The following is a 27,570-nucleotide window of genomic DNA, read 5'->3' as shown; positions in this document are numbered from 1 at the left end:
ATATTGTTCCTATCTGCTCTCTAAAAGCTACACTAGTCTCCATTCACAAGGTTAGCAGTTTGTGGAAGCCCTCACCGTAAGTACGTCCTGAAATGGTGCACTTCTTGAAGGCCATGATATTCTGAGTGAGCGTGCCGGTTTTATCGGAGAAGATGTACTCGATCTGACCCAGCTGCTCGTTCAGGGTGGTGGTCCTGGCTTTGGCTGGCGTGTCCTTCTCAGCGTAATACATCTGCAGATCCCAGTTAATGAACTTACTCTGACCCAGTCGGATCACCTCCACGCTGAAGGACAAGGAGGGAACGGAAGTGAATGAGTCATCTGATGAATAACACTCGGTGTGCTCAGAGACTGGTGTTGTGCGCTGATATCGTACCTCACGTAAAGAGAGATGGGCACCATGGTGTTGAGGATGATGATGTAGCCCCAGAAACTGAGGAACCCTCTGTAAGATGAAGATTGGTCCAGGCCGTCGTTAAGATACCAGGCCTTAGAGCCGATGCTCTCGTACCAGTACGTGTGTCCGATGGCCAGACCAGCACACAGCAAAACCAACAACCCAAAGATCTACCAGTGAGAGAGAGAGAGCGATGGAAATATTAATGATAACGGATTTATTGCAAATGCTGCAGCACCTTATAATATTTCTCTATAAATGTAGTCTCTATAAATAAAAACAAAACAAATGAACAAAATTTTAGAAATGCGGAGTCTCTATATAAGATTAATAAATAAATAAAAACTCGGGAAATGCAGTCTATAAAAGTAAAACATATAAACAAATAAATAACCTCAATATAAATAAGAAATAAAATAAATAAAACTTCAAGAATGCATTAACTATAAATAAGAATATATATATAATCTAGAAATGCAGTCTATAAATAAAACTTAAAAAAAAGAAAATAAATAAAAACTCATTTTCCAAATAATGGATAAAATAAAATCAAACTAAAATGAATGAATAATAAATGAACGCACTCTATACATAAAAAATTTAAATTAAAAATTTAAATAACGCATACACAAAATAAATAAACAAACCTCTATTTATACATTCTAAGTAAAAATAATAGATAAAATAAATGAAATTATGCTTTCAAAAAATATTAAAAAATAAAGCTATATATAATATAAAATTAACGAATAAAACTATGAATGCGCTCTATAAATAAACCATTATAAATGCGCTCTCAATAAATAAAATATAAACCCCTATAAATACACTTTACAGTCTATAAATATAAACAGAACTACAAAACACTCTATGAATAAATAAAATGTAAATATAAATTAAATTTAAAAAGACAATTGTCATAAGGAAAATATTTTAAGGTGAGTGCGAAAAAAAGTGTATATGTCTTTAAACTGAAGAAGTTGAATGGTAAAGTTGAGCTGAACATTAAGACTCACCGTGTAGACCATGTAGTTCATGAGTTTGTCTATTGTGGTGCGTTTGAACCTGGTCTTCCCGCCGTTCCTCATGATCTTAGTGTCATTACCTGAAGGAAGAAACAAAGCTTTTATAAAAACACCAACACACCACTGAACTGTGAGCGTGAGTGTGTGTTGACATCTGACCTGCGAATATGACCAGCCCGTGGCTCTCTTCTGTGTTGCGGATCTTGCATCCTCTGAGCAGCATGTTGTCGAGATCGAGCGCGTAACTCTCAGAGTTCCAGATCATCGTTCCCATAAACTTATCCAGACGGTTGTTGGGCTCCTCGCACTTAATCAACGCTGAGAGAGACACAAAACAAGAAATCATTCTTTCATATCTACTGTCAATTCTCAGGATTGTCAGTTGCTTGGTTACTAAATCTGGTCAGTTCAAAATCCCATTCCACTCATTCTGTTGCTTAGTGCATTTTGTTTTTGGCCAGGAGAGAAAAATGCTGGAAATTTGTGTGCCACACTTGTTAAGGATAGGGTTTAAGAGTAGCATGTGAATGCATGAACCCACAATCACAATCCAGCAACTACTTCTACACAAATCATCGGTTCTTCAGTCTCTGAATCTGTCAGACGCTCATATTATTAGTGCAAACAGTCATTCTCATACGTACCATTAAATTGAGCCAACTGATCCTCCTTCTGAAGTTTTTCGTCTGTGACCTTGAGACCCATCTTAAACTTCAGATTCGTCTCTCTGGACAAACAAAACCAAAAAGAATGCAATGCTTAACTAACTACACTAATATGAGCCAACTGTACAACAAATAATGAGTCTTTTGAATGTGAAAGACAAAATGAAGTGTATTTGGACTGAATAGATGGATTGATCAGTATCATATCCATTACACAATTTCTATTATGACTCAATGTCCAAACTAATAAAAGACTGTTCAAACATTCATTGGACTGATATAACAAAACAAAACAAAAGTCATTTAAATGTATGCATGTATGGTTATGGCCAGAACAACTCAATTATGACTATCATGTAAACGACCATTGTGTCTTCAGAAATTATTCTATAAGTGGACGTTTGCAGTAGCGTGATTCATAGATCCAATAAACTGATCTAAATATTCCTGTATGGTTATGTTGGGTGTTTAATGTGGTGTTTCTTACCCGTCAAGCTCCGCCGTCTCTACGTAACACAGACTGTTGGGATTTGAACTGGATAACAACAGAATATCGGCCTACATGAGGTCGAAACAAAAGTGAAAATGAGAAATGAACATAAAAATGACCTCAGATGAATAAATGAAGAGACTGGAGGATTAAAGAAACTGAAAAATGTGATAAAAAAAAAGTAAAATGGAGGAAATGCAAGCATTAACATGACACGAAAGCAAATTAATACTCAAGGTCTGTGTAATGACAATAAATAATTAAATCCATAAAAACAGGAAAAGCTCTGGAACAAACATAACTCAAGCAGGGCCTTCTTAAAATATAGACTAGTATGTGGTTTCTTTCAGTGGATATTTCAGTAAGATTATAATACTTTTAGCATTAAAAGATCTGAATTAAAATGAAAAGGTTCTTATAAATATTAAAAAAATTACACTATTAATTATATAAATTAAATATTTTAATTTATATAGTTTTATTTTATTTATAAGTACATATTTCATTCAAGATATAATTAATATACAATATGGCATGCACCAAACCATTAATTAACTAAATGAACAATTCTATTTATTTAAAATGTATGTATAATTAGTTTTTTCAATGCACAATTTTATTTTTTATTTTTAAGAGCTGCAACAGATGAGGATCTCTAAGATTGTGGGGGGGGGGGGGGGCAATAGAAAATAATAGAATACAAAATAGATTAAATAATAAAATTAAATAAAATTACATAAAATTAAATAAAATGGAAAAAGAAAACGGGAACGCAAAGAGATTTTAAAATAACTTACCGGGATAAAATCGTTTTTCTTTAGTCTGACCACGTCACCAACTTGTAGATGCATCCATCTGGTCTCTTCAAATCTGACAAATTAGAATTTAGAACTTTTGAATCTGAGCATTAATGCCACAATTTTGTTTATTTAAACTATTAACTGACAAACATCAACACTAATGTCATGTACTTCAGTATTAAAGCAGATTAAAGTTTTGTGTTACCTGCCATTGAGCAGCACGTCACACCTTCTATTGTTGATTTCTTTGTCCATCCTGTGTCGCGCCTTTCAACCAGAGAAACATATCAAATAACAGAAACCATTACCACCACCCGTCAATTAATGGGTACCTTTCAACCGAACCGTGACATCACTAAACACGTTCAGGGACTCACCAGGTCGTCCACCAGGTCTTTAATGGCGGTGATGCCCAGCACCAACACTAACGGGACCAGGGTGGTGTACCACGGCAGTGTGGAGATTTGAGGAATGATCTGACACATTAAAACACACGAGTTCATAGTTCATATATATACATGTTCATGTATATATATATATATATATATATATATATATATATTCCTCAAGCGATCTATGAAGCTTAATTTATTTATATGCTAAGTAACACAGTTAGGACGTTGTTGAAAATTACTTCCATGTCTCTCTGAAATGATTGTTTCCGATTTGTCACCATTATTTGTGGTTATATGTGGTGGAAAGCTGTGTAATAAGTTAAACGACTGTACATTGTCCCATAAATGTCCATCTTGTGTGAATTTGTGGCAACTATCATGCAATAAGGCCCATTCACAGCAAGAGCGATAGCTATCACAATAAGTATATTAGCATCCACACCAGCAAGCGATATCTTTCTGTTTATTCTATGTGCAAGCTGCAGTTTTGTCGTCTGACGCTTTAAATGCTCAAGCCCTTAAGCAGAATGGATTCTGATTGGCTGACAATGTTTTCATTGTTCATCAGCTGAAAAAAACCCGATATCATTGTGGTGTGGTTTATTTTGCCATAACAACCGGCTGCATGTACATTATCCCTTACATAAATGCAGTTAGGATGATTCAAGGCCTGATCCTCCAGTCAGAGATTATTTAGTGATAAATGTGAGGTTTTGTCGGTCCATACCTGCAGGATCAGCAGACACAAGAAGTAGAGGTTGGCCGCCCTCTTAAACTGTTCGTACAGGTTCAGTGGCAGGAAGGTTAAGAAGTTGTATTTGTAGGTCTTGATTGCATTGTCCTAAAAATGAAAAGAAATTCAAGAAACTGGTATAAAAAAATTGTAAGGCTTAAAATTTGCAGGTTCTCAACACACGTGGATTGATTGGGGAACTATGATCTAAGGTCACAGGAGTAAAATCACAATGTAGAATAACATATCAGAATTTCCAAGAAAACTTTAAAGTCACCATGAAATCCAAACAGACAATTCTTATATTTTTTTTAATGGAATATTGCAGTATTTATTATAAATAATTTATCCGCGCACATCATGTGCCTCGTAATCTTGAATCAAAATATCTTCCCCTTCCTCTGAGGAGGTTTACAGGCGCGAGGGCGGGGCAACCTGTCAATCACATGAGATCCACCAATAGCAAACCATAACCATACAATCAACTCCCTATAGACAAAATCAAGCCCTTCATTTGATCTTTTTTGAGAAGACGTTTCACTCAGATATACATTACAAAAGGGAAGAAAAGACTATCGCAACTTCCCTTTTACAACACTGACTTCATAAAGGAAAATGCCCTCTAATTTAGTCAGTTGTGTCTCTAAGTTTGTCAGTTGTGAAATAATGCACACTTTCATGAGATTTCTGAAATATGAGGCTGGAATAGTAAAGAAAACATTTTTTCTGTCACAAGTCTTCACTTTAGTTCCTGTCACTCAATATTCAAGCGTTACCGAACCCAACTGTTTTCCATACATGTAAATCAAAACACGTTAAAATCTGACTGTGGATGCTCTCGCAGGGTAACATTTCAACCTCGAGACAAAGCCAGTCACTGCAGCTAACATCTCAGGACACACAGCAAATCTCAGGACATTTGACACCAATAGGACTAGTTTTTCCAGTCTAAGATCGTTGTCATACCACAGAACCTAAACAAGCAATAACTTACGAGTTTAACAAGTAAATTCTGTAAGAAAATGAGCATAAAATCTCTGTTTAGACCGTAATAAAGGCCAATCCCCATCCGGAAGGTTTTAGGGTTGTTTAACACACCCTAACAGATAACAACATGGTGACGAATTAAATGTATGACGTGTCACTTTTATTTTTCAGGATGTTTCCTGGAGGCGTTTGATGAACCGAAAATGCAACAGAAGAAAAAAGGTCTCAGAGTAATGTGTAATACTGAGACTAACTTAAAACACTTTTTTTTCCTTTACCATTTTGCAATGTCACTTTGAAGACAACTATGAACTATGAGTATAATCAATAAGAAGAAATATAACCTTTGAAGCTAAACTATGTGATGTTGTCACTGTTGTTTTTTAGATTAATCCACAGGTGATTCATGATTTATACGTTAAACTAATTAAACATTTGACAAAAGAAAAACAGAAACTTCCTTCCCAGAAAACTAAACATTAATCTTCAACAAAGGGGTTTGACCAAGTCAAACAAAATCTGTAAAGTTTGTATTAGAGGAAACATATCAACATAATGTTCATGGTAAAAGTATAAATTGACTTAAAAGGTTCTGTAGTTTAAGATGAAAACATCTGGGCGCTCAAAACACTGTTTGTGGTCCAAACGGAAAATTCCAGCAAATCATTATCAGATGCTTTTATCTGATGGCACTTACAGGATTTATTTACAGGACAATCTCTAGAGTTTAGTGTCTTGAACAAAGGCTCTTAGGGACCAAAGGCTACTTTTTTTAATCAAAACTACAGCAAAACAGTAAAATAGCTGTTTACTATTTTAATATATCCTAAAATGTAATTTATGCCTGTGATGCAAAGCTGAATTTTCAGCATCAATAACGGTACAAAACGGTTTCCACAAAATGTAAGCATAATAATATAAAATGTTTATTTAGCAGCAAACATATTAGAATGATTTCTGAAGGATCATGTGACATTAAATGAATGTAATGCTGAAAATTCAGTAATGATCACAGTTTATTCACATAGAAAACAGATAATTTCAATTGTAATAATATTTCACAATTTTTACTGTATTTTAGATCAAACAAATGAAGCCTCGGTGAGCAGAAGAGACGTCTTAAAAACATTTAAAAAAAAATTATAATTATTTTTTTTCGTAATTATTCCAATATTTTGAACACTAGTGTACGTACGGGTGATCCACTAAAGGTTTCACTTACAGAGTATCTGCTTTTCTTGATGCACAGAAAGACCTTCTTCTGAAACTCGGGTCTCCGGCAGTATTCCCTGTCGTTCGCTCGGATGGTCCAATTGGCCTCTGAGAGGAAAAAAGAGAACATCAAAACTAAATCAGAACACAGAAGCAGCACTAACAGGAGAGTTCTCCACCATGCAGATCGGTCTTCCTCTCACCGGGAGCAGGAGCGGGTCTGGGTTCGGGTTCTGGTAGCCGGTCTTCAGTCCGATCCAGGTCATCTTCTGACTGCAACTCATCGTCTGTCTCGTCATCACTGTAGGGCATCACCTCATCATCCGGCTCCTCCAGGGAATCCTGGGAACCTGCCCGTGGTCGAGCACTCATCCTGAGAGACCCACTGCACACACACAAATATCACATTGAGGCTTTTGAACAGGTACATGAACCGCACAGAGACCCAATAAACCACAGATTTGTGTGTCGTGCTGCAACATGTCAATGATTTGGCTTGCAGGAAAACACACATACATTTTCCACTACACACAGTAGTAACACTAAATCTACAACAGTGTTAATTTATTTTTGCATAATACTGCTACTGCTGAAAACAAATGCATTTAAATAACATTGTATATGAATATGGTAACTATCCAGTACAGTGGTTGGTAATGAATCATCGTATTCATAAACAAGGTTATTTAAAAAAAAAATGTGTTCCTGCAAAGTCCATTAAAGTTCATTGGTTGTTGATTATAAACTTTATGTCCATACATATTTTTACATGTGGATAAATACTGTGTGTCGTTACTTGGATGAACAAAAAGTGGACATATGACACAGAGATCGTGTTAAAGGACACAGTGTGCTGTTGGTGAAAAACTATTCTGATGATATCAGTACGTTTCATCTGCTACAATATAAAAACCTTCCTGTCAAATTAACAAACACAGCTGATGTTACATGCGACTCCACCCTCCACACACACACACACACACAAACACACGCACACTCTCTGTCCATCATTCTACACCAGCAGTCACAAAACACTGGAAACCACATCCATACAGACTCTCTGCACGGACAGTAAATCACACAGTGTTTGTTTAGTTTTGGGTCAGATGAGGTCACTCATTTTCATATGGAAACATGTAATATACACAGCTCCTATAAAAAGCAAATATGTTTTTAAAACTGTAGATTTGAATAATATAATTTATTATGATTAATTGCATTAATAAATGCATTTTAAACATTTTCAGAAAATATGCCATGGCTCTATAAGACATTTTTCCAGTAAAAAAAAAAAAAGTAAAAGGTAGATAAAAATATGTTTATATAAAAGTTAAATTACTATACATTTATTATGTAAATTATAAAAGAGTTAATGTCACTAATTTTGACTGGTGTTACTGTGCTACGTTTACATTTTTACATATTTTCAAAGACATATTTTATTAGTATTTTATGTATTCTCTGAGAATCGAAACCATGACATTTGTGTTGCCAGTTGCATGCTCCAATGTTTGAGCTCCAGGAATGCCAATAAATATGCAATATAAAACACAGAACGACTTTAATGGAACAAATGCCAGGTCAACAACGTTCACAACTCATTTAACATTCATAATGTGATGCAAATGAGAGTGAAACAGGTTTCTAGAAAAATAACAAAATGTATTTTTGGGCAAAACAATTGTAATACATTGGGAATTAATTGGGTTGTTTCTCAAAAGCCCTATTCGGACGGGACTAGTTTTCATGGAGGAAAATTAGAGAAATTCATGTTTCACGAGCCTACTTTGTGATTTAAATCGTGTTCGAATCTGCCTTGTCTGTGTTTTTCCTCACCTAACCTGCCCAAATTTCAGGGCAAAATGCCTACTGTTTTTCGGCAAACTCAACAGTCCTCTGAGAAATCTAATCCTGTCTGAATGCGCATGTCTGTGATTGCTGATACTGTATTATAAAAATGCTTCTCCACGTGTGTTTTCTGACCAACTGAGCAATCGTTTGTGCACCAATCTTCCGCATGCTTTCATTTCAATATATGTATCCGGCGGAAAAATTGATAAATAGATCCAAATTTTAATATCAATCTATAGAGCCATTTTAACATCAGTGTCAAGTAGGATACTTGTCTAGATGTCTCTGCTCACTTATGTTGGTTTATTATAAACAGCCACTCATGTGAAGTTGATTTAAAAAGGGTTTTAATACTGAATTAAAGCTATATCAATAAGTACGCTAATTAATATGTGATGACATGATGAGACGCCTATCTAGAAAATACACACTCCCACCTCTGTAATAAACACAGATATGTTCGTCCCGTCCGAATCGGTACATGAAATCACAGATGTCGATTGATAAGAATTGAAACACAAACATTGTTTAGTCCCGTCCGAATAAGGCTATACTGCAGCTGCATAAATAAAAATATTGGTGATGTCAGATAAAAAGGAAAGTACCTGCAATTTGATAAAATATTGTGAACAAGACAAAAATTTGGTATGTTTTGTTTTTGGAATATAATACATTGATGAATAATTCACATTAACACCAGGAACATGGTTTAAGAAAGTAAAGGGTTGACAGTAAGTAGTCAGAGGGTCATTTCTGATTTCATGTTGACTTAAATGGCGAATGAGTTTCATTTCTCAGATGCAAATGTCGCCACATTCACAGGATGATCCTCCTCTGGTCTTATGAAAAACTGAGGTGTTCTCGATCCAGCTGAGCGCTCAAGCATCTCTGAAGTATCTTCAATGATCCCAGGCATCTAAGGTCAATGTTTGATAAGAGATTCATTTGGAAAGATTCAGCAGGGAGAGTTAATGAATATTGAAATATTTAAAGAGGGATGCTTCCATCACATGAATGAGTGATGACTGAAGATGACTTAACACATTTACCAATAACAAAGACCAATGCCTTTCTTGGTTTATTATCATATGAAGTGCCAAGAAACTTTGCCCTTAGGGATGTTTGTTGAATGTAGCCCTAGATAAATAATCTTAAAGTCTGACATAAAGTTACAGTACTGAAACTATCAAGCACTGCCATGATTACCAATGCTGAAATAAACACACAATCCACCAGGATGCTCCCGCAAACTTGTGTAAAGAGCGTAACAGAGCACACACCCGAAAAGAGAAAGAAACACATCATGCAAAACACACACCCATGTTTATCCACCACTTTGCGTATGTGATGCAACGCCACAGTAGGCGACATTTTTAGCTATGAAAAGCTGAGGTCTGAGAGAAACAAACTTTCCGAGGTTCAAGTGGATGAATCAGAGAATTATATTAAGGTTTTCTTTAACAGACCAAATAATTACATTGGTTTCCACATTCTGAGCTCTGAATGAATTATTCCTCTAAATGGTTTATTCTTCATAAATAAGGTTCTCAGATTCAACAAAACCCTCTTCAGTATATTTGTGGCCGTTAAGGGTTTTGGAGATACTATATGGATATTAAAAGGATCCTGATGTTACATTAAATACACGTTCATGACGTATTGAGATTATCGGATGGATGGATGGACGGACAGATATAGATAGATAGATAGGTAGATACACCCCCCACCACCACCACCACCACCACCACCCCCAGCATTGACAGAGTTTTCCAGCAATCCATGTCCCAGAGCGGGAATGACGGCTACATTCATATAAGTATTTACACGTGTCACTCTTGACAGCTACAGATAAAGCTAACATAAGTTTGAGGAGCGAACTTGTCAATCCATTTTGATGGATTTCGGAGAGGAAACTCTGACCAATAAGAAGACAGTTTTACTAACATGTGACCTGCTTAAACACATTTTGGTAAGATATGAAATGTTCCCTTGTGAAACTGAACTGAACCAAGAAGAAAATGCAGCATTGAAACAAATTAAGTCCTTAATTTGAACAAAGCAAATGATCTACAGGTCTGAAAACACTAGATATAGACGAATCGTTGTTTTTTAGGAATAAGATCACGTGGGTGTTTTAATCCAGATTTTAATCCAGATCCAGATTTTTTACGATTAATCGTGCAGCTCTAATATATTGTATCAGATATTCATACAAAATATTATGGGGGACATGAAAGTTTTGTGAAAATTATAAAAAAATTCTAGTGCTACCTGGACACATTTAAAAAATAAACACTGGCAGGGAAAGAGTTTAACTAAAACTTGGGCTCAGACTTTTGTTCATATTTATAGTTGACGTGTATAACCTATAAAACTATTCACGAACAGTAACCGAAAGGCTGCAGTATACATACAACATACCTTCAGTCTGATTTTACCTGAACAACACGTTCGGCGAGTGAGATATCATCCACTTACACACACTCAAGCCCTTCGGCCGTCTGTCTGACTATTTATAGCATCACACTTCAGAAGGGTGTTTTTCTGCCATTCAAACAAGCAATTTTGCATAAATTTTTTCAAAAAAATTTTTTTTCCTGTTAACAACAGCTGATGTTAAAGAATCAAAAGTTGTTAAACTAAATGTTCAGTTTATATAATAAGTCAGTTCTCATTCTGCTGACATTTTAAGAAGTTCTGGAATGTTTTAATAAGAGACCTTTGTCTTTAAACATATGTTTTTTGAATGGAAACCATCTATCAGTTGTATCTAGAAGTCTGTTTGTTTGTTTGGGGTTTTGCATTTTGAAAAAAAAAAATCTCTGAAGACTTATTTCCATCAAGAACTCTTCCCTGTTCTGTGAATGACATTAATCAACTATCCTGATCTCTGACACGACTGACACCACGTCATAACATACTCACAATTCTATGATGACGAGAACAAAGATTCCCATTTAAGAGACAGAACCACCATCCACGCCCACAAAGACCTTCTGTAGGTCTGCAGTGACATAAATATGAGCGAGCAGGTGCTTCTGGTTTCGGGAAAACGGTTTTGAAAGTCTCGCCCGGGGCCGTGCTATGGTAACCCTTTCACACGGGGGGGATGGGCTCGGGAAATGAGGGGAAGGACGACACAAAGGGATCCCTTTGAGATCACGTTCACCTGCTGTTGTGTAACCTGAGAGGAGAGATGAACCAGCTTCTGCCAACATCTCACTGCCATCAGCACCGACAGAAAAAATGTAGGCCTAGATTTAAGATTGCATATAAAATTTCCATATCTTATCAAACATGACCTGGGATGCCTGGCATTATTGAAGATGGAAATTACATATGTAATTTTAACATACATAAACTAATAATCTTAAAGAGATAGTTCAACCAAAACTGAAAACAATCCCATAATGTACTCACCCTCAAGCCATCCTATTGGTGTGTATGACTTTCTTCTTTCAGCCAAACAAAAACAAGTTATATTAAAAATATCCTGGCTCTTCCAAGCTTTATAGTGCACAAAAAAGCACATCCATCCATCATAAAAGTAATCCATACAACTCCAGGGGGTTAATAAAGGCCTTCTGAAGCGAAGCCATGTGTTTTTGTAAGAAAAATGTCCATATTTATAACTTCACTTAACTTTAATCACTGGCTTCCTGTAACGGCCGTACTCGAGTCTAGTTCCAGTAGAAGAGTGACCTCTGACCCGAAGCATGACGTAAGAGTACCATAAGCTTAGGTTAGAGGAGACGCCTCTCGCGGTTCAAACAATAGGCCTATAGAGCTGGGCAACAAACTCAAGCTCCTCTTCTCTTATATCGAAATCCTCTGACATTTCTCTTTAAAAATTCTCATTTTAGACTTCTAATTTGTGAACAGTGTTTTGTTCTGCTCTCTCCTCTGCGCTTCCGTGTCCGTCAATAAGTCATGCGTCGGGTCAGAGGTCACTCTTCTGCCGGAACTAGACTCGTCTATGTTTTTTCCCGAAAGCCAGACAATATATCAATATATAAATCAAGACCTGTCAATCTGAGTGATCAAACATATCCAAGCGTGTTCCAGCTGGGTCTACCAACCCACCACACCCGAGATCCAGTTTCCATTGGTTGAACTTTCAAATTACATTGAGAAACACTGCGTCATGATCGCATGTCAATGTCAACGTCACTCCGTGATCTATACGTATTGTCTTATTTTAGTGTTTTGAACTCATTCGAGACCGGTTGCTCTGAAATAAAGATGTGATCTACTATGGTTTACCAATGTTTCACGAAGCGCCCCAGCTTCGGATTTAAGAGGTTATGGTTAACGATTAATTGATCTTCTTTAATTTAAACAACGTTCGATTATGGGAATATGTAAATTGACATGCAAAGTTTCCATCATTTTTTGTGCAAAGCTCTAAGTTTCAAATAAAACTATGTGGATGGAAACATGATGTTTTTTGGGGATTTTATTGGGGATTTTAAAATATGTTTTTTAAATGTAATATTGACCAACGTTTTGGAGGTTCTGTTCTGTATTCAAGTAGATAATAGAAAATAGCTTCGCTAAGATTTTATCAAGGTGGCCACCGAAACCACTTGCCTGAAAGGGAATTTGATAAAACCAATTCTTACATAAATATAGGCACATAAATATAGGCACACTGAATTTAATGTTACCAACAATGATTTTACAAACTTTTGACAAAATGTAGGTTTAGTGTCTGTAAGCTTCAAGCATCACAACAGTTTCTTTGGCAACCTAGTAGGTGTAAGGACATATTTCTTGCATCAAACCACATTAACGGCATGGCAGAAGCCACAATAGGAAACACACAGAAACTTGATTAAAAGACAACAAAAAACATGCGGTTAAACAGCAGAATACGCAAATACTTCTTGTTGGTTTGATGAACACAATATTCGCCAAGCAAAGATCTTAGTTTTATAGATTGCATGTTATTAAATAGATTTAAGTGATATCTAATGTGTCAATAATTGTTTAATGTTAACACTTTAAAAAGAGCATTAAACACACTACATGGTTCTAAGAAGAGTGACTAAGGGAAACTTTTCCAAGATGCCTTGTGCAAATCAGTTTTGCAATTCACTGGATTCAAATTCTCAACCATTTGCTTTACAAGTCAGGAAATTCAAATCCTTCCACTTCTGGTGAGTGATTTGCTTGTGTTGTGTTGGAGGGAGACAAGATTTTACCAGCACAACCTGAACAGCAACAAGAGTGAGACTCTCAAAAACCCATCAAAAACCTGAATGCGAGAGAATAAAAGAGATCTGAATAATAAGATTTGTTTCCTAAAGCTTAAAATTCAGCCTGACAAACACACACCACCAAGACCTCCTCACAATCTTTGCAAGTGTTTTTTTTAAGTGCTTCATCCTGTCAGAATACCCATCAGCCCTTTCACTAGAAGGTCCAATGGAAACATCTTGAATCAATTCGAGCCCTTGGCACGTTTACAACTCTGCTACTTTCTTAGACAAATATTATCCCTTATTATGCACTAAACTGAATCTATACCGATGAGTGACTGTTAACAGGGAAAACGTGGGGCTTCATTTGATTAAGATTAGGACGTCGTTCTTTAAATAACCGTGCACTGAAATGCTTTCACAAAAGTGTTCAATTGGGAAAAAAAAGTGTGCTAAGAAAAGAAGTGACATAAAGAGGCGAGCAGAAATACAAAACGTCAAAGAATAGATATTGGAAGTATATCATCAGGGATTCAATGTTTTCATATGCTAGAGTTATTCATAATATTTACTGGACGTTGCAACATTTTGATGGCTGATTTCATTTAATCAAGACCTGAGGTTTTTAGAGGCTTCGATGTTTAGATCGGATATAGGCCATAACATATAAAATAATCCTAATGTCTATATTAAATGGTCTTTGCTGACAGATTAGTAGATTTGACTATGATTATTTACACTCTGACATCTTTGCAATTTTAGAGAATTCACAACTGAAGTATTAACTCTTCCTTGGGTCGGTTTTGAGACATTTACCAATGGCAATATAATGTAGCCTACCATGTTAAAATATTTTTGAGTGAAAAAGCATGCAAAATTAATATCTAATTTTAGCATTTTGGTAACTAAACTATCGTTCACCTTTTTTCACTGTAAAAAAAAACTGTTGCGATTAACTTAAAATGTAGCGCTTTATGTTGAGATAACTCAACTTTATTTGAGTTGTCTCATAAACTATAAATTTAAAATTAAGGCAGCATGAACACTTGTTTTTTAAGTTGAAGCAAAACATTATTATTTATTCTAATATTTATTTTTAAGTTGTGATAACTATTTGCAATAGTAATTTTTTATAGTGTTGTGACATTAGCATAAAACATTTAAAAATCCATATCATTTGGCCACTAAATTAGATATCAGGTGCCTTCAGGAAAAACTATTAAGTAAAACAGGAGAAAGAGAATAATAAGCAACTCATGGCAACTCATGTTTTTACATTACTCATCAAAAATAATTACAGCAATTAAATTTCTATGGTAAGTTCTATGAGATTCAACTCTGTTAACTTTTTTATATAATTTAAGTTGACTTGCACAGCCAATGTGATTACACTTAAAATTTTAAAGCAGCAACTAAACATAAGTTTAGTTGGACATCTTTTACAGTGTTATAAATCAGAAATTGAATGGAACATTACTAACACAACCTTTTTTCCACTCTTTGCAATAACAATATGATCCGGAACATGCATGATGAAAGTATATTGGTAAATTTTGATTTCATGCTTACTTTAAAAATATATAGAAACAGATTCTTTCCTCTTCTTCCACTAAAGCACATTTACACTTTACAGAGGTGAACTTTTCCCACGTATCACAAATGAGTCGTGTTACACTCCACTACATGTGTTTGGCCTCTCATACCTGCTAAAGCACTAAGGGTAACAGTATCCTCCATTAGAAAAAGACAAAAGCAGAAACAGGAGACGGTGGAGATGTGTGAGGATGGGGGTCTTCCGGGACAGATGCCCCATGCATTAACCATGCACTTGACGTGTGAGTCACAACTAACTAAACTCTGTGTGAAGTGGTTTCAATGCTGCATTTAACCTACAAATGAACAACACAGAATTCAAGAATCGCACTTGATGATGTAATTTACCGCTGGTCTGCATCTATAGAGTTCAACAGTCGGGTTACGCAAGTAAAAACTCCATTCAATTACTCCAAAAGGAAATTGATTTTGAACGATAACTTATATAACTTTAAGGACAGCCTTAATTTGAGCTATGAGGTTGTTAATTGATGGTCAGAGAGCATTATTTAAAGGCCCCCTTAAAAAATGACAGTTTTTTAGCTTTAAGTATGAATATGTTAGCCTTATGGTTATGAATAAGCTAATCTGTTCCAAAACAATGACAAAGCCCCATTTAGGAGATATAAGCATTCAAAACTTACAGTCCCTCACTTCAGCTAAAATGGATCACAGATTTTTATTTTATCACTGCGGACTTCAGCTTCTCATCACATCTTCTGTCCAATCAAATGCTCTCTATAACCTAAAGGCTAACGATTGCGTCATAACCATGAGACTCTCTGTCGCACCGAAGTGAAATTACTGTATAGACAGGAGGAGAAGCTCGCAGGCAATCTTACTGTCTATGAGTCAATCGGGGTGACATGGGGCATAAAGTCAAGGGAGAAGCCCATAGATAGGGAGTCCATAGAAGCAACGGGACAAAATATTTCAACAACGTTTTGGAGGAATTGGAAATAATTAGGTGATTCAGATTTCTGCTGTACAGAAAATTCCACCAATCAGAGAGGCAAAACAAGCAACACGCCAAAAGTTCCCCCCACTCCCACGAAGCACCGCGAATGACGTAATCGAATCCCTCTCAAAATAGGTTACTTGTTTGTTCATATGCATATTTTGCAAAAAAAACTTTTTATACATATCAAACATTTGTAAATGAGTAGTTTTATACTTCTCTGTCGTTTTTAATTCGATTATGTCGTTCGCAATGCTTCATGGGATTGTAGTAGGGCTGGACGATATGGCCAAATTTTATATCACGATATATTTCTTAATTTTGGTCGATACGATATAATTCCGATATCGATATGAACAATATAAAAGCCTCAGAAAAACTGCCAAGAACGCCCATAACAGATGTCTGTTCCTACAATCTTCTGAAAAATGAATTTGCCAAGTCTATGAAATCTGCTGGAGTCTTTCGCTACTGCACCATAACAAACAATGAAGCAATGAAATAACCCATCATAACAATAATATTCTCTTCTCAATACCTGCTACAAGACTATGAAAGCATATGGGTAGTAGGCATGTGCCGGTATCAAATTTTCATGCTGCGATTAATTGATTGAGCTTTTATCACGGTATACGGTATTATCACGATATTTTAATTGCACAAGAGAAACAGACGGATTGGGGGTATCTAAAAAAAACCTGCATCACAATGTGTAATTGTGATTGTCAAAACATTAATTTTATTTTTTAGTGACAACATGTTATAATGTTTACATGGTTACTGAGGCTACTGTTTGTATTATTGCTTAACACAATTTTCATGATTTCAATTAAATTCTTGGATTTAATTTCAATCTTGATTCAATATTGACTCATTTGGATAAATATTAGGTAGGCTACAGTAGATAGCCTGCATTTAATTTTTTCTCAAGAAAAAATATATCTCACATAATGCTGTAAACATACAGAGAGAAATTAAATATAATGCATACAATATAAATATAATAATAATATAAATATAAAATGTAATATGCCGTAATTTTCATTATAATAACAATTATATAATGACAAGTAAACATATATTAAAATATGTAATATAGTGCACATATTTAGCAAAATACTCCTCTCTATAGCTATTTTCTTATAGTCAACTAACATTAAATGGCTTTCCTGAGGTAAATGTAACGTTCTGTGACATAATTGTTCTCCTGCAGTGTTATTGACCTCTTTCCGTGGTTGAAAAACACTGATTGATCGAAAGTACGTATACCTTTCGGTGGGTTGTACTGTATCTTTAATAAAAAGTAACAGATGATCGGTTTACTTGATCTGAGGCACGCGCGATTTGTCACGTCATTTACGAGCACCAAAACAGTATTTATTGTCTGAATTTCGTTATAAAACCTGAGAGCTGATATTTTTTTCATATCAAAAGTAACCTGCTCTGTCTAGTCTGTCGGTGTCAGTGTCCTCTTTGCTCCGCGATTTTTCTCTGCGTGAGAAAATGGATGTGTGGCGCGAGACCGTGTGAAAGTGTCAATTGCGTGAGATTCAAGCTGAATGCGTGAGAGTTGGCAGCCATGCGGGGGATAAATAGTCGGCAGCGTTCCTCCTTCCGCCGTGCTTCTTCTCCATGTGAGGATTGTTTACATTAGACTAGAGTGCACACTGCATTCACACAGTGCTTATACATGTGATGTGGGGATTGTTTACATCAAAGTGCGCACGTGTTTTGCGCAGCATATACGCATTGTTTTAAGCGGTTGATGGAAAATAAGCTGATGCGTTCTAAAAATCTAAATTCGGATCTATTATTTTTCACGGTATTTCGAAGTCCCCGCGATAACAATATCGTGCATATTCATTACCGCGATTTATCGCATTACCGAATACCGGCACATGTCTAATGGGTAGCAATATTCAGTTTGAAATGTAATATGCAAAATGACAATGTAATATGTAAAATGGCAATGCATTTATGTTTTTAAATTTACATTTGCCATAACATTTGGTGCACAAAATGGGGGAATTTTTTTCCGATTTAAATCCCATTTCCTGCATTTACATAAATTTAGGGACTATGGTGTTACAAAATCCAGGAAATAATTAAGTTGATTATAATGATAAATTCTGCCAAAAATAAAAGTAGGCTACTAAACTATGTATAACAAAAATATGTCTTACTTTTTTCAAGACTTGAGATTATCATTTTATAAAGTCAAAAATGTTCACCATTAATGTTTTGTGTGTAAATAAAACTGAAATATACAGAAATTGAATAAGGTTATCAAATAGTCTGAACTGCATAAATTATAAATTAAATATAGATTAATCCTTATTGAAGCTACACACGTTCTTTAGACAACATCAGTGAGTAATTTGCTCTGTTCCCCTTTGTTCTTTGGTTAACTGACAGACAGAATTGGCTGCTGTCCCTTTAAGATCTGTCGCTGATGAGAGGATCTTACGCATTTAATTTTCTCATTTAGGCTACTCTTAACTTTCATTTAAGATTTTATTTAACTCATTTAGACTGTTCTTGTGAGGATACAATTGACAAAACGGACATTTTGGCATAAATGTGAGTGTTATTATTCAAGCGCTAAAGAAAGAGAACTGGATTCTGCGCGTCGTGTGCGTGTGTGTGCGCGCGTCAGGACATTCACAGGGAGCGATACCTGCTCATTAGAACTTTCGGTGAGCTATTTTTAGAGTGTGGACGTGACGTTCCTGGCCGCGGACGCGCGCATCGGCACAGTCTATCTCCTGATCCTCGTTTGATGTGGTCCCGCTGCTAGTCGGACTCGGTAGTCACACTCCGGCACATTTTGCAGCACGCTGAAACACCGAAACACCACTGAATTTATACCACTGAATTAAGCCCAATTTATACTTCTGCGTCGAACTTTACGCCGTAGCTACGTCGTAGGCTGTGCGTAGCACGCGTACCCTGCGTGCACCTCTCCAAAAATGTAACAACGCGTCAATTCTACGCGGACGCAAGCGCTGTGATTGGTCTGCTCAAACCGCTCCCTCGGGTTTCACATGCTCCCTCTGCGTGCGTCAACGCGGACAACGACGCAGAAGTATAAATTAAAACCGCTGTTGGCTGCGTGTCTGTGGTGTACGTCATCAGGAAAGTAGCCAATTGTGTTCTGCTCTTTCTGACGGCTGCGCGCCTAACGTCAGTCAGTGACAAATGCTGCTATGTATATTGAAATATCGAAAATGTGTTTAAAAATCATATCACCATTATCGAAAAAAAAAAATATCGCGATATATATTGAATTATTGTCCAGCCCTAGATTGTAGTTATTTCCCTCATTAAAGCCGTTAAGTTCACAGTCTTTGTCTTTTTGTCTGATTTTCAAATACTTTTTTGCTTCAAATCCAAGTTTGTAGTGTTGTGATGTCAACTCGTGGTTCATGGCTTAGAACTCTTTAACAAAGGCGATTTTAAAATCCCTATGGGAAAAATGTATGAAATTTTTTTTTTCCAGTGCTGGTTTGTATTTCCACAGCATACAAGTAAGATCTTACGGATTTATCAATGAACCGCTTGTTTTGAAATCCTCTGACATTTGTTACAACATTACAATGCTCAAGATAACTTTCATTAACTCTACAATAAGTAAATCCATCAGCTTCACTAGCTAATTACTCTTCGACAGCGATGCCATAGAAATATAAAGAGCTACCGTAAAAACAGAAGTTCAAAGACAAAATGTTAAAGATGGCTGCGCTTGTTTCTCTGGTGAATAAGGTCTATAGGCACTACAGTCGCCAAATAAACCATTAAAGGGAGATCTGACATTAAGCGGAGGGGTCTCCTATCACCCTAAAGCAAGATTTATCAATAATGACTGCTGTGTATTATCCTACTTATTAAACAACTACTTACCAAGTACACAAATAAATGCACAGAAATATGTATCTAAGGTTATCTTCTTAGATAGATTACCTTAAACCTTCTGCTAGGAAAAAAATAGTCCATTACAACACAAAACAATCAATCTATCAACAAGATGAACACACAATTAAGTTTAGAAATCATTATACAAAAATATTTAAATCACAACTAACCATCAAAAATTCTATGTAAAGTATTTTTCAAGTTACAAGTATACTTTTTATACACCATTATATAGGCTAATGTAAAAATTAAAATAACTTATAATCAAATAAATTGTATTTATTGTATATTAACATTAAAGTAAGCCTATACATATTACATGCTGTAATAATATCAGCATCATACTGGTTATCAGCCATAAAAATGTGGCATATAATATAATATCAGCCAATTTCTATATCAGTGCATCTCAAATACAATCACTGCCATGAAAATGTTAAGTGTCAACATACAGAAAATGTGAAAACTACTAATATATTTACCATTCTGACATATAAAACGACACAGTTAAATAAATAAATGTTAAATTATCTGGTGCATTAATCTGCTACAGCTCTAAAGCATGTAATAAATGCTCAGATTGTAATTGTAATTCAAAGATATAGCAACAGAAACTGCACCCACTCCATTTCACAATGTTTGCAGTTCTTCTGATCACAGAAGAAACCAGTTCTGTGAGGCAGATAAACTAAACCCAAATACAGCAACATAACAGACATTTCAAAAGATCAGCAATCAAGTCAAAACATGTCCAGACATTCTCACAGTAGATTCATTCATCAGAGAGAAGAAACCCCCCAGACAGAGATGATTTACACCCACCGTTCATTCAGGACGACTCTCTTGCTGTTTGCTGGCTTTACATACGACTGGCTCACAGCGGTTTCTCCACGCACCAGTATTCATTAGATTAAAACTGACACTCCCTATGGATTTAACAATCAATTTCCTTGCCTTTTCCAGAATTTTGCAATGGCTTTTCAGAAATAATTTTAGAGAGACTGCATTCACAACACGCTATATGGAAATATATACGATTGTATGCATTTCCATGAACTTTCTAGGCCTGGAAATCACAATATTAAACTTTCCAAGACAGTAAAAACTCTGATTATAAAAATCAGCAACTAGTAAGATTACTGAATACTGTAACAATTTCATGTGCACAATTTTTTTTAAATTACAGTCAATTTGGTCTAATTTTAAACATAATTATGTTTTAATTGACACTAATTTAGCCATGTCAGATGCCCATCTTGACATGAACACATGACGGAAAGATTACCTTATAGAAACACATGACATTAAATCTATCATGAAAGACACGTTTTTCGAGAAAAACAAGAGATCAAATTTCTGACTACCGGACAGTTTGTGGTCTTATTGCTTACTGGGGTCCAAAAGAGCCAGACACAAACAAATGATAAGCTAATTTTGGTTTGAATGTGTACAATTGCATGTAAAAATTGATTGCTTTTTGTTCTTAGACCAAACAAAAGTAATGTTTTTACAAAAGTATGTTTGACAAGTCATTTTGTGCATATAGAATCATACGACTATACTTTTAGTGCACGACTGTCAAACAAAAAGTGATGTTTTGCTTATAATCAGTTCTCATATGCTGATACTTCACTCAGAACAATTAACTACACTGTAACAAATAATAATAATAATAAACGGAGCAATTCCAAGAGGATCAGTGCTTGGGCCCTAATAAAAAATTCATGACCTATCACAACATTTTTTCCTTTGCCGTAATCAACTTATTAATATATGTGGTTCAGATAACATAATATTTTGAGTTTCTGTTGATTAAACAAATCTCCTTCATTGTATTAACTCAATTTATTTTATTTCAATGAACTTAACATTTAAAAATGACTTACTACAAGTTAAACCACCAATAATTTTTACAGTGATAAGTGTTCAAACTCTAACATAAAGCTTACGAGAACCTATGATATATATGATGCCAATGCTGATCTCAAGAACATGAAACATCATGAACTTTTTTCAACCTCCAAAGAACCGCAACAGTCAACCACAAACGTTTCTTTACTAAAACTAAGAATCACCGAAGACCATTTATGAGATTTTAAACACATGTTCTAAGCATAAACTTGAATAAATCTTTACAAACACGCAGAGTTTCTCTGTTGTCGTGCATCCAAACACACACACACTCACACACACACACACAGGTAGAGGAACTCAGGTGGGACACACCCTCAAAACACCGTTTACAAGAACACAAACGCCTTAAAAACGTATTTAAAACACTCAAAGATTACTTACCGATCTCAACTCGACGTGTGTGAATCCTCTTAAGGTGTTTTGGTGTGTTTTATTGCTGCATGTTCACGCCGTGTCAGTGTGTGTGAGCTGCTGTGTGTGTCCTCAATCAAACTGGAAAAACTGGTCGGACGAGGAGAAGGTTTACTCCTACAAACTCATTCTACACACACTAGGATGATGGATGGAGACTTGCTTTCTTTTCTTTTTTTCTCCCCTTTTCCTTTTTGAACCGACACACTCCAAGACTGCAACTCATTCCTCGTAATCACGTGATCGCGCAGGTAAGCAAGGTGTGACTCATTTTACAGTCAAATTATGCGGGGAAATTTCTCCTTTTGCTGTAGTGATTATTTCTGTCTCCTGGTATCGATAGATATATCACATAAATAGATATTTATCATATAACTAGATAATATCACATAAATGAAATACTAATTTCAATCCCTATAAATATATAAGTATTTTAATGGGCTATATAGGCCTACAGGTATATATATATATATATATATATATATATATATATATATATATATATATATATATATATATATATATATAAATATAATTTCTAATCAGTTTTAAAATCTTTTAAACTTTTAAAATGAAATTTAAAGGTAAAATTTGGCTGTTTTGATCTAAATACACGTGTATAGATGAGAAAAATATAATAGTTATTTTAACCTAATATAATTTCTAATTAGTTTTAAAATGTCTGTTCTCAACTTTGGGAGGGTGTAAAAACCTATGATAAAAACCTGAATAAATGTAAATCTATCGCCCTCTACTGAGAGAAAAAAGTAGTTCATGTGTTTTAGTCCTTACGGAATATTTAGCGGTCAGGCATGATGAGTCTAAATAATTATTTAGTTTTAAATCTTTGCTCTGTATATTTCAAGTCAATGGCTATTAAAATGAATGATGATAGTATTCGCAGATAAAACGCAACGTAGATAGACTACGTGACACGATTCCATCAGGTGTGTTTTACTTTAGTTTATAACATCTTAATTTTAATATTTTGAGTTAATATATCTAAACGATTACAAGTTTAATAGTGCAAATGCCTGCAATAAGACAAAACCCGTCCTCAGACTGTATAATGCAGCTCATTGAAGGATTCTTCTGAGTCTGAACCATCGAAACCGCGCGCGCCCTCTGGAGGTTGAAGCCTGTCTTACACGAAACTGTGATTATTAAAGGTATAGTTCACCCAAAAATGAAAATTCTGTCAGTATTTACCAAGGGGGTAATCCATCAGCCGGAAGTTGAAGCCTCGCGGGAGCCGCCATTGTAGCAGAACTTCACCTGCTGTTAGCATTCCATTGACTCCCATTCATTTTGGCGTCACTTTGACAGCGAATAACTTTACATCTGAGGCGTCCAAAGACTTCATTTGTCCATTATATATTTCTAAATAAACACGACAATGTATAAAAGGCTCCCTTACTTTGTATCTTACGTTATGGCCCCGTAGAAGCCGTTTTTGTTAAAAACAGGCTAACGATTGCGTCATAACCACGCGATTTTTTGTCGCACAATAGAGACATTACCGTATGGACAGGAGGAGAAGCTCGCAGGCAATCGGGGGGACGTCCCGTCAAGGGAGAAGCCCATAGATAATGAGTCCATAAAAGCAACGGGACAAAATATTTCAACAACGTTTTTGGGGAATTGAAAATAATTCGGTATGTGGCAATTGAATACATATGAAGTGATTAACGTTGGCAATTTTCACGCACAGCTACTAGAAGATTTACGTCTGTCAGACAGGTTGCTCACGTCATCAAGCTTAGTTTGAGTCGGTTTGAGTCTGCGCGTCAGGAACGGAAGTGCTAAAAAATTCGCTAAAAATGGGCTTCAACTGTCTCAACTGAGTTCCAATGAGATGGCTCTGTCCACTTCTTATACTGTCTATGGTATTTACTCACCCTCATGTTGTTCCTACCCCGTAAGACCTTCGCTCATCTTCGGAACACGAATTAAGATATTTTTGATGAAATCTGAGAGCTGGATCACTCCTCCATAGGCTTCTTCAGGGATTGAAACTTGCCAGCCCTGAAAAGTTATTAAAGATATCGTTAAAATAGTCCAAGTGAATACAGTGGCTCAATATTAAGTTTATCAAGCGACGAGAATACATTTTGTGCGCAAAAAAACAACCAAAATAACGACTTTATTTCAACTATTAATTTCCTTCTCTGTGGGCCTCTAGTCAGTTAAAGGAGAACTCCGGCGCAAAATGAACCTGGGGTGTAATAACACATTGGTACCGAGTCGACTGTTCTCTGGGATTTGTTTTCATGATAATCAAGTGTAAAGAGTTTTATCTCTAAAAACTGTTTAGCTTATAACGCTAGTATACTGGGCATATAATAAGTAAAAAGAGATTGCTAGTTAATACCACTAACAAGGCTCAAAATAGCCCCACACTAACACGGTAGCTTAATGAGGGTCTCTACATACAAACCGAAGCACTGAGAACTTTGTAAGTGTACAGTTTAATAATAATATACTTTATAAAGACAGTACCATCGCGTATACAGGCAGGAGCCCTCTTTGGGAAACAGCCTCGAGCAGTCGAACCACTAACGCCGTGCTAAGTGAGCTGAACTGTGAGATTCCAAGTCACAGTTCAGCTCGTAACACGGCGTTCGTGGTTCGACTGGTCGAGGCTGTTTTCCTAAGATGGCTCCGCGATGGTACTGTCTTTATAAAGTATATTATTATTAAACTGTACACTTACAAAGTTCTCAGTGCTTCGGTTTGTATGTAGAGACCCTCATTAAGCTACCGTGTTAGTGTGGGGCTATTTTGAGCCTTGTTAGTGGTATTAACTAGCGATTTCTTTTTACTTATTATATGCCCAGTATACTAGCGTTATAAACTAAACAGATTTTAGAGATAAAACTCTTTACACTCGATTATCATGAAAACAAATCCCAGAGAACAGTCGACTCGGTATCAATGTGTTATTACACCCCAGGTTCATTTTGCGCCGGAGTTCTCCTTTAACTTAGTGTGATTGCATAGAGCTACGTCACACGTAGGCTCACTATTGGCCGACGCTGGTCATGTGGGGGATGCGTGTAACGTATATCAACAAAAGAACTGCTATAATAGTGAACTAACTCGAGGCCCACAGAGAAGGAAATGAATAGTTGAAATAAAGTCGTTATTTTTGTTTTGTTTTTCCCGCACAAAAAGTATTCTCGTCATTTGATAAACTTAAGATTGAGCCACCGTAGTCAATTGGACTATTTTAACAATATCTTTAAAGCTACACTGTGTGATTTTTACCCCCATCTAGCGGTGAAAAGGTATATGACCATCCAGTGAATATTAGTTTCTGTTCCTCTCAATTCCGATTTCGTTTTAACTCCTACGGTGGCCAATGTAGTCCAAGATTAGCATGGCTTCCAGTTCGACCTCGTCCATGAGTGAAAGGTGAAGCTTGAATTAACCGTATGTCCCTCTTTGGCTAATGTACTTTCAAGATGGAGGGGCAACATGGCGACCGACATTAGAACCCCCCACCCGTATGTATTTTCAATAGCATATTATACACTCACGAGAATACTTTATTACTTGAACGAAGTAAATATACATTAATGAGCACATCTATTTTTGAAAGAACTTAGTGTTTTTAGCTAAGAATAAACTAAAAAAGTTACACAGTGTAGCTTTAATAACTTGTCAGGGCTGGCAAGTTTCAATCCCTGAAGGAGGAGTGATCCAGCTCTCAGATTTCATCAAAAATATCTTAATTCGTGTTCCGAAGATGAACGAAGGTCTTACGGGGTTGGAACAACATGAGGGTGAGTAAATACTGACAGAATTTTCATTTTTGGGTGAACTATCCCTTTAACGGTACAATCTTTTTTTAACTTTTTTTTTTACCTCACTTCATATTTTTTTTAACGGATTTTAATATTAACGATGTTTAAAGTGTATGTAAAATTCCAATATACAGAAAACAATTAGGAAACCATTAGATGATTGTGCAACCGCGTTTTTAATATAGGCCTAGGCCTAACGTATTTGGATAGAAATATGTAAGTTTCTGTACTCTCAAAGAAGATTTTGGAGCTTTGGTAACATTAAGTCAGGTCTTTAGTGTTTATGATTACATTTGCTATAAATTTTGAGAGTATTGCATAAATACTGAGAGAACAATAGTGGGTAAAGCTTTTAATTAATCGTCCAGGATTGGCAGGAATCATTAAAAGATTTATTACTGATAATAACATCCATTTATTTAAGAGAAATGTGAAGTCAACAAGTTGAGCAGAAAATGCGATATCCACATTTCACCAGATGCAATTTAAGATTGAAAATATTCCCCCTTCTGCACGTTTTCTTATGACATAACATAGACTACAAAATGTTATAAATGATTTTACGTAGTTATATGGATAAATAAAAAGCAAGTTTATTAATGAGTATATATTAAAACTGCCTAATCATCTGGAAAATAAATATGTATTTTAGCCGATTTACTATTAACGATTGTTTAACAATGATAAAGTTACAGGACTTATTGAAAAATGTATGCATCATTTTATTTTTCTCCAGGCAAGCACTCTTTAATATGACTTCCCAAACTCTGAACATGAATAATCAAATATTTTAAATATATAGGCTACAAACTGTGCATGTTGCTTATGTCTAGCTGTGTTTCTTTTCCGCCTCCCTCTGGACATTTAAGGTACTCCACTTTGTTTATATAGTTTACTTTCGGTTTCCCTCAAGTTGTCAAGAACAACGTGCACGCAGTTTCTATCGGCTATTAATTCCATCGTTTAAACCTTGGAAATATATGTCTGTAAGTGCAATCTTTACACTAAATAGTGATTTAAAGTGTTTAAGAATGATTAGATAGAGATTATTGCTATATTTTTGTTATAAGCACACTTGATTCGTGTTATTGGTAACGTGCTGTGTTGTAGCGTACTGACATGCTAATTTCTAGTATGTAAAAGGAACTATGTACAAAATCAAACCGTAATGTTAAGCTGGATATGTGCATGTAAATGTGAATATGGATGTTGATACATAT

General features: G+C 35.7%; 1 protein-coding gene across 1 annotated transcript in view; it reads right to left on the bottom strand.

Annotated features, from left to right (window-relative positions):
• atp8b1 (ATPase phospholipid transporting 8B1) overlaps window positions 1-22,777 on the bottom strand; it is a 37,658-nt gene extending 14,881 nt beyond the window's left edge. Inside the window, exons 1-13 of the mRNA XM_077194656.1 lie at window positions 22,515-22,777; window positions 6,908-7,089; window positions 6,715-6,812; window positions 4,500-4,613; window positions 3,755-3,853; window positions 3,583-3,644; window positions 3,375-3,447; window positions 2,575-2,645; window positions 2,067-2,149; window positions 1,582-1,740; window positions 1,414-1,502; window positions 377-567; window positions 76-284 (exon numbers count right to left, since the gene is read on the bottom strand). Of these exons, the coding sequence (XP_077050771.1) occupies window positions 76-284; window positions 377-567; window positions 1,414-1,502; window positions 1,582-1,740; window positions 2,067-2,149; window positions 2,575-2,645; window positions 3,375-3,447; window positions 3,583-3,644; window positions 3,755-3,853; window positions 4,500-4,613; window positions 6,715-6,812; window positions 6,908-7,076 (1,417 nt within the window). The 5' untranslated portion in view covers window positions 7,077-7,089; window positions 22,515-22,777. The remainder of the gene's footprint in view (window positions 1-75; window positions 285-376; window positions 568-1,413; window positions 1,503-1,581; window positions 1,741-2,066; window positions 2,150-2,574; window positions 2,646-3,374; window positions 3,448-3,582; window positions 3,645-3,754; window positions 3,854-4,499; window positions 4,614-6,714; window positions 6,813-6,907; window positions 7,090-22,514) is intronic.
• Between the last annotated feature and the right edge of the window lie 4,793 nt (window positions 22,778-27,570).

This window comes from Siphateles boraxobius, unplaced genomic scaffold (genome assembly GCF_051911475.1).
Source record: "Siphateles boraxobius isolate OS27281-9 unplaced genomic scaffold, OSU_SipBor_1 11, whole genome shotgun sequence".
NCBI classification, from domain to species: Eukaryota; Metazoa; Chordata; class Actinopteri; order Cypriniformes; family Leuciscidae; genus Siphateles; species Siphateles boraxobius.
The sequence above is the reverse complement of the archived record's forward strand: the minus strand, read 5'-3'. Positions and strand labels throughout refer to the sequence as shown.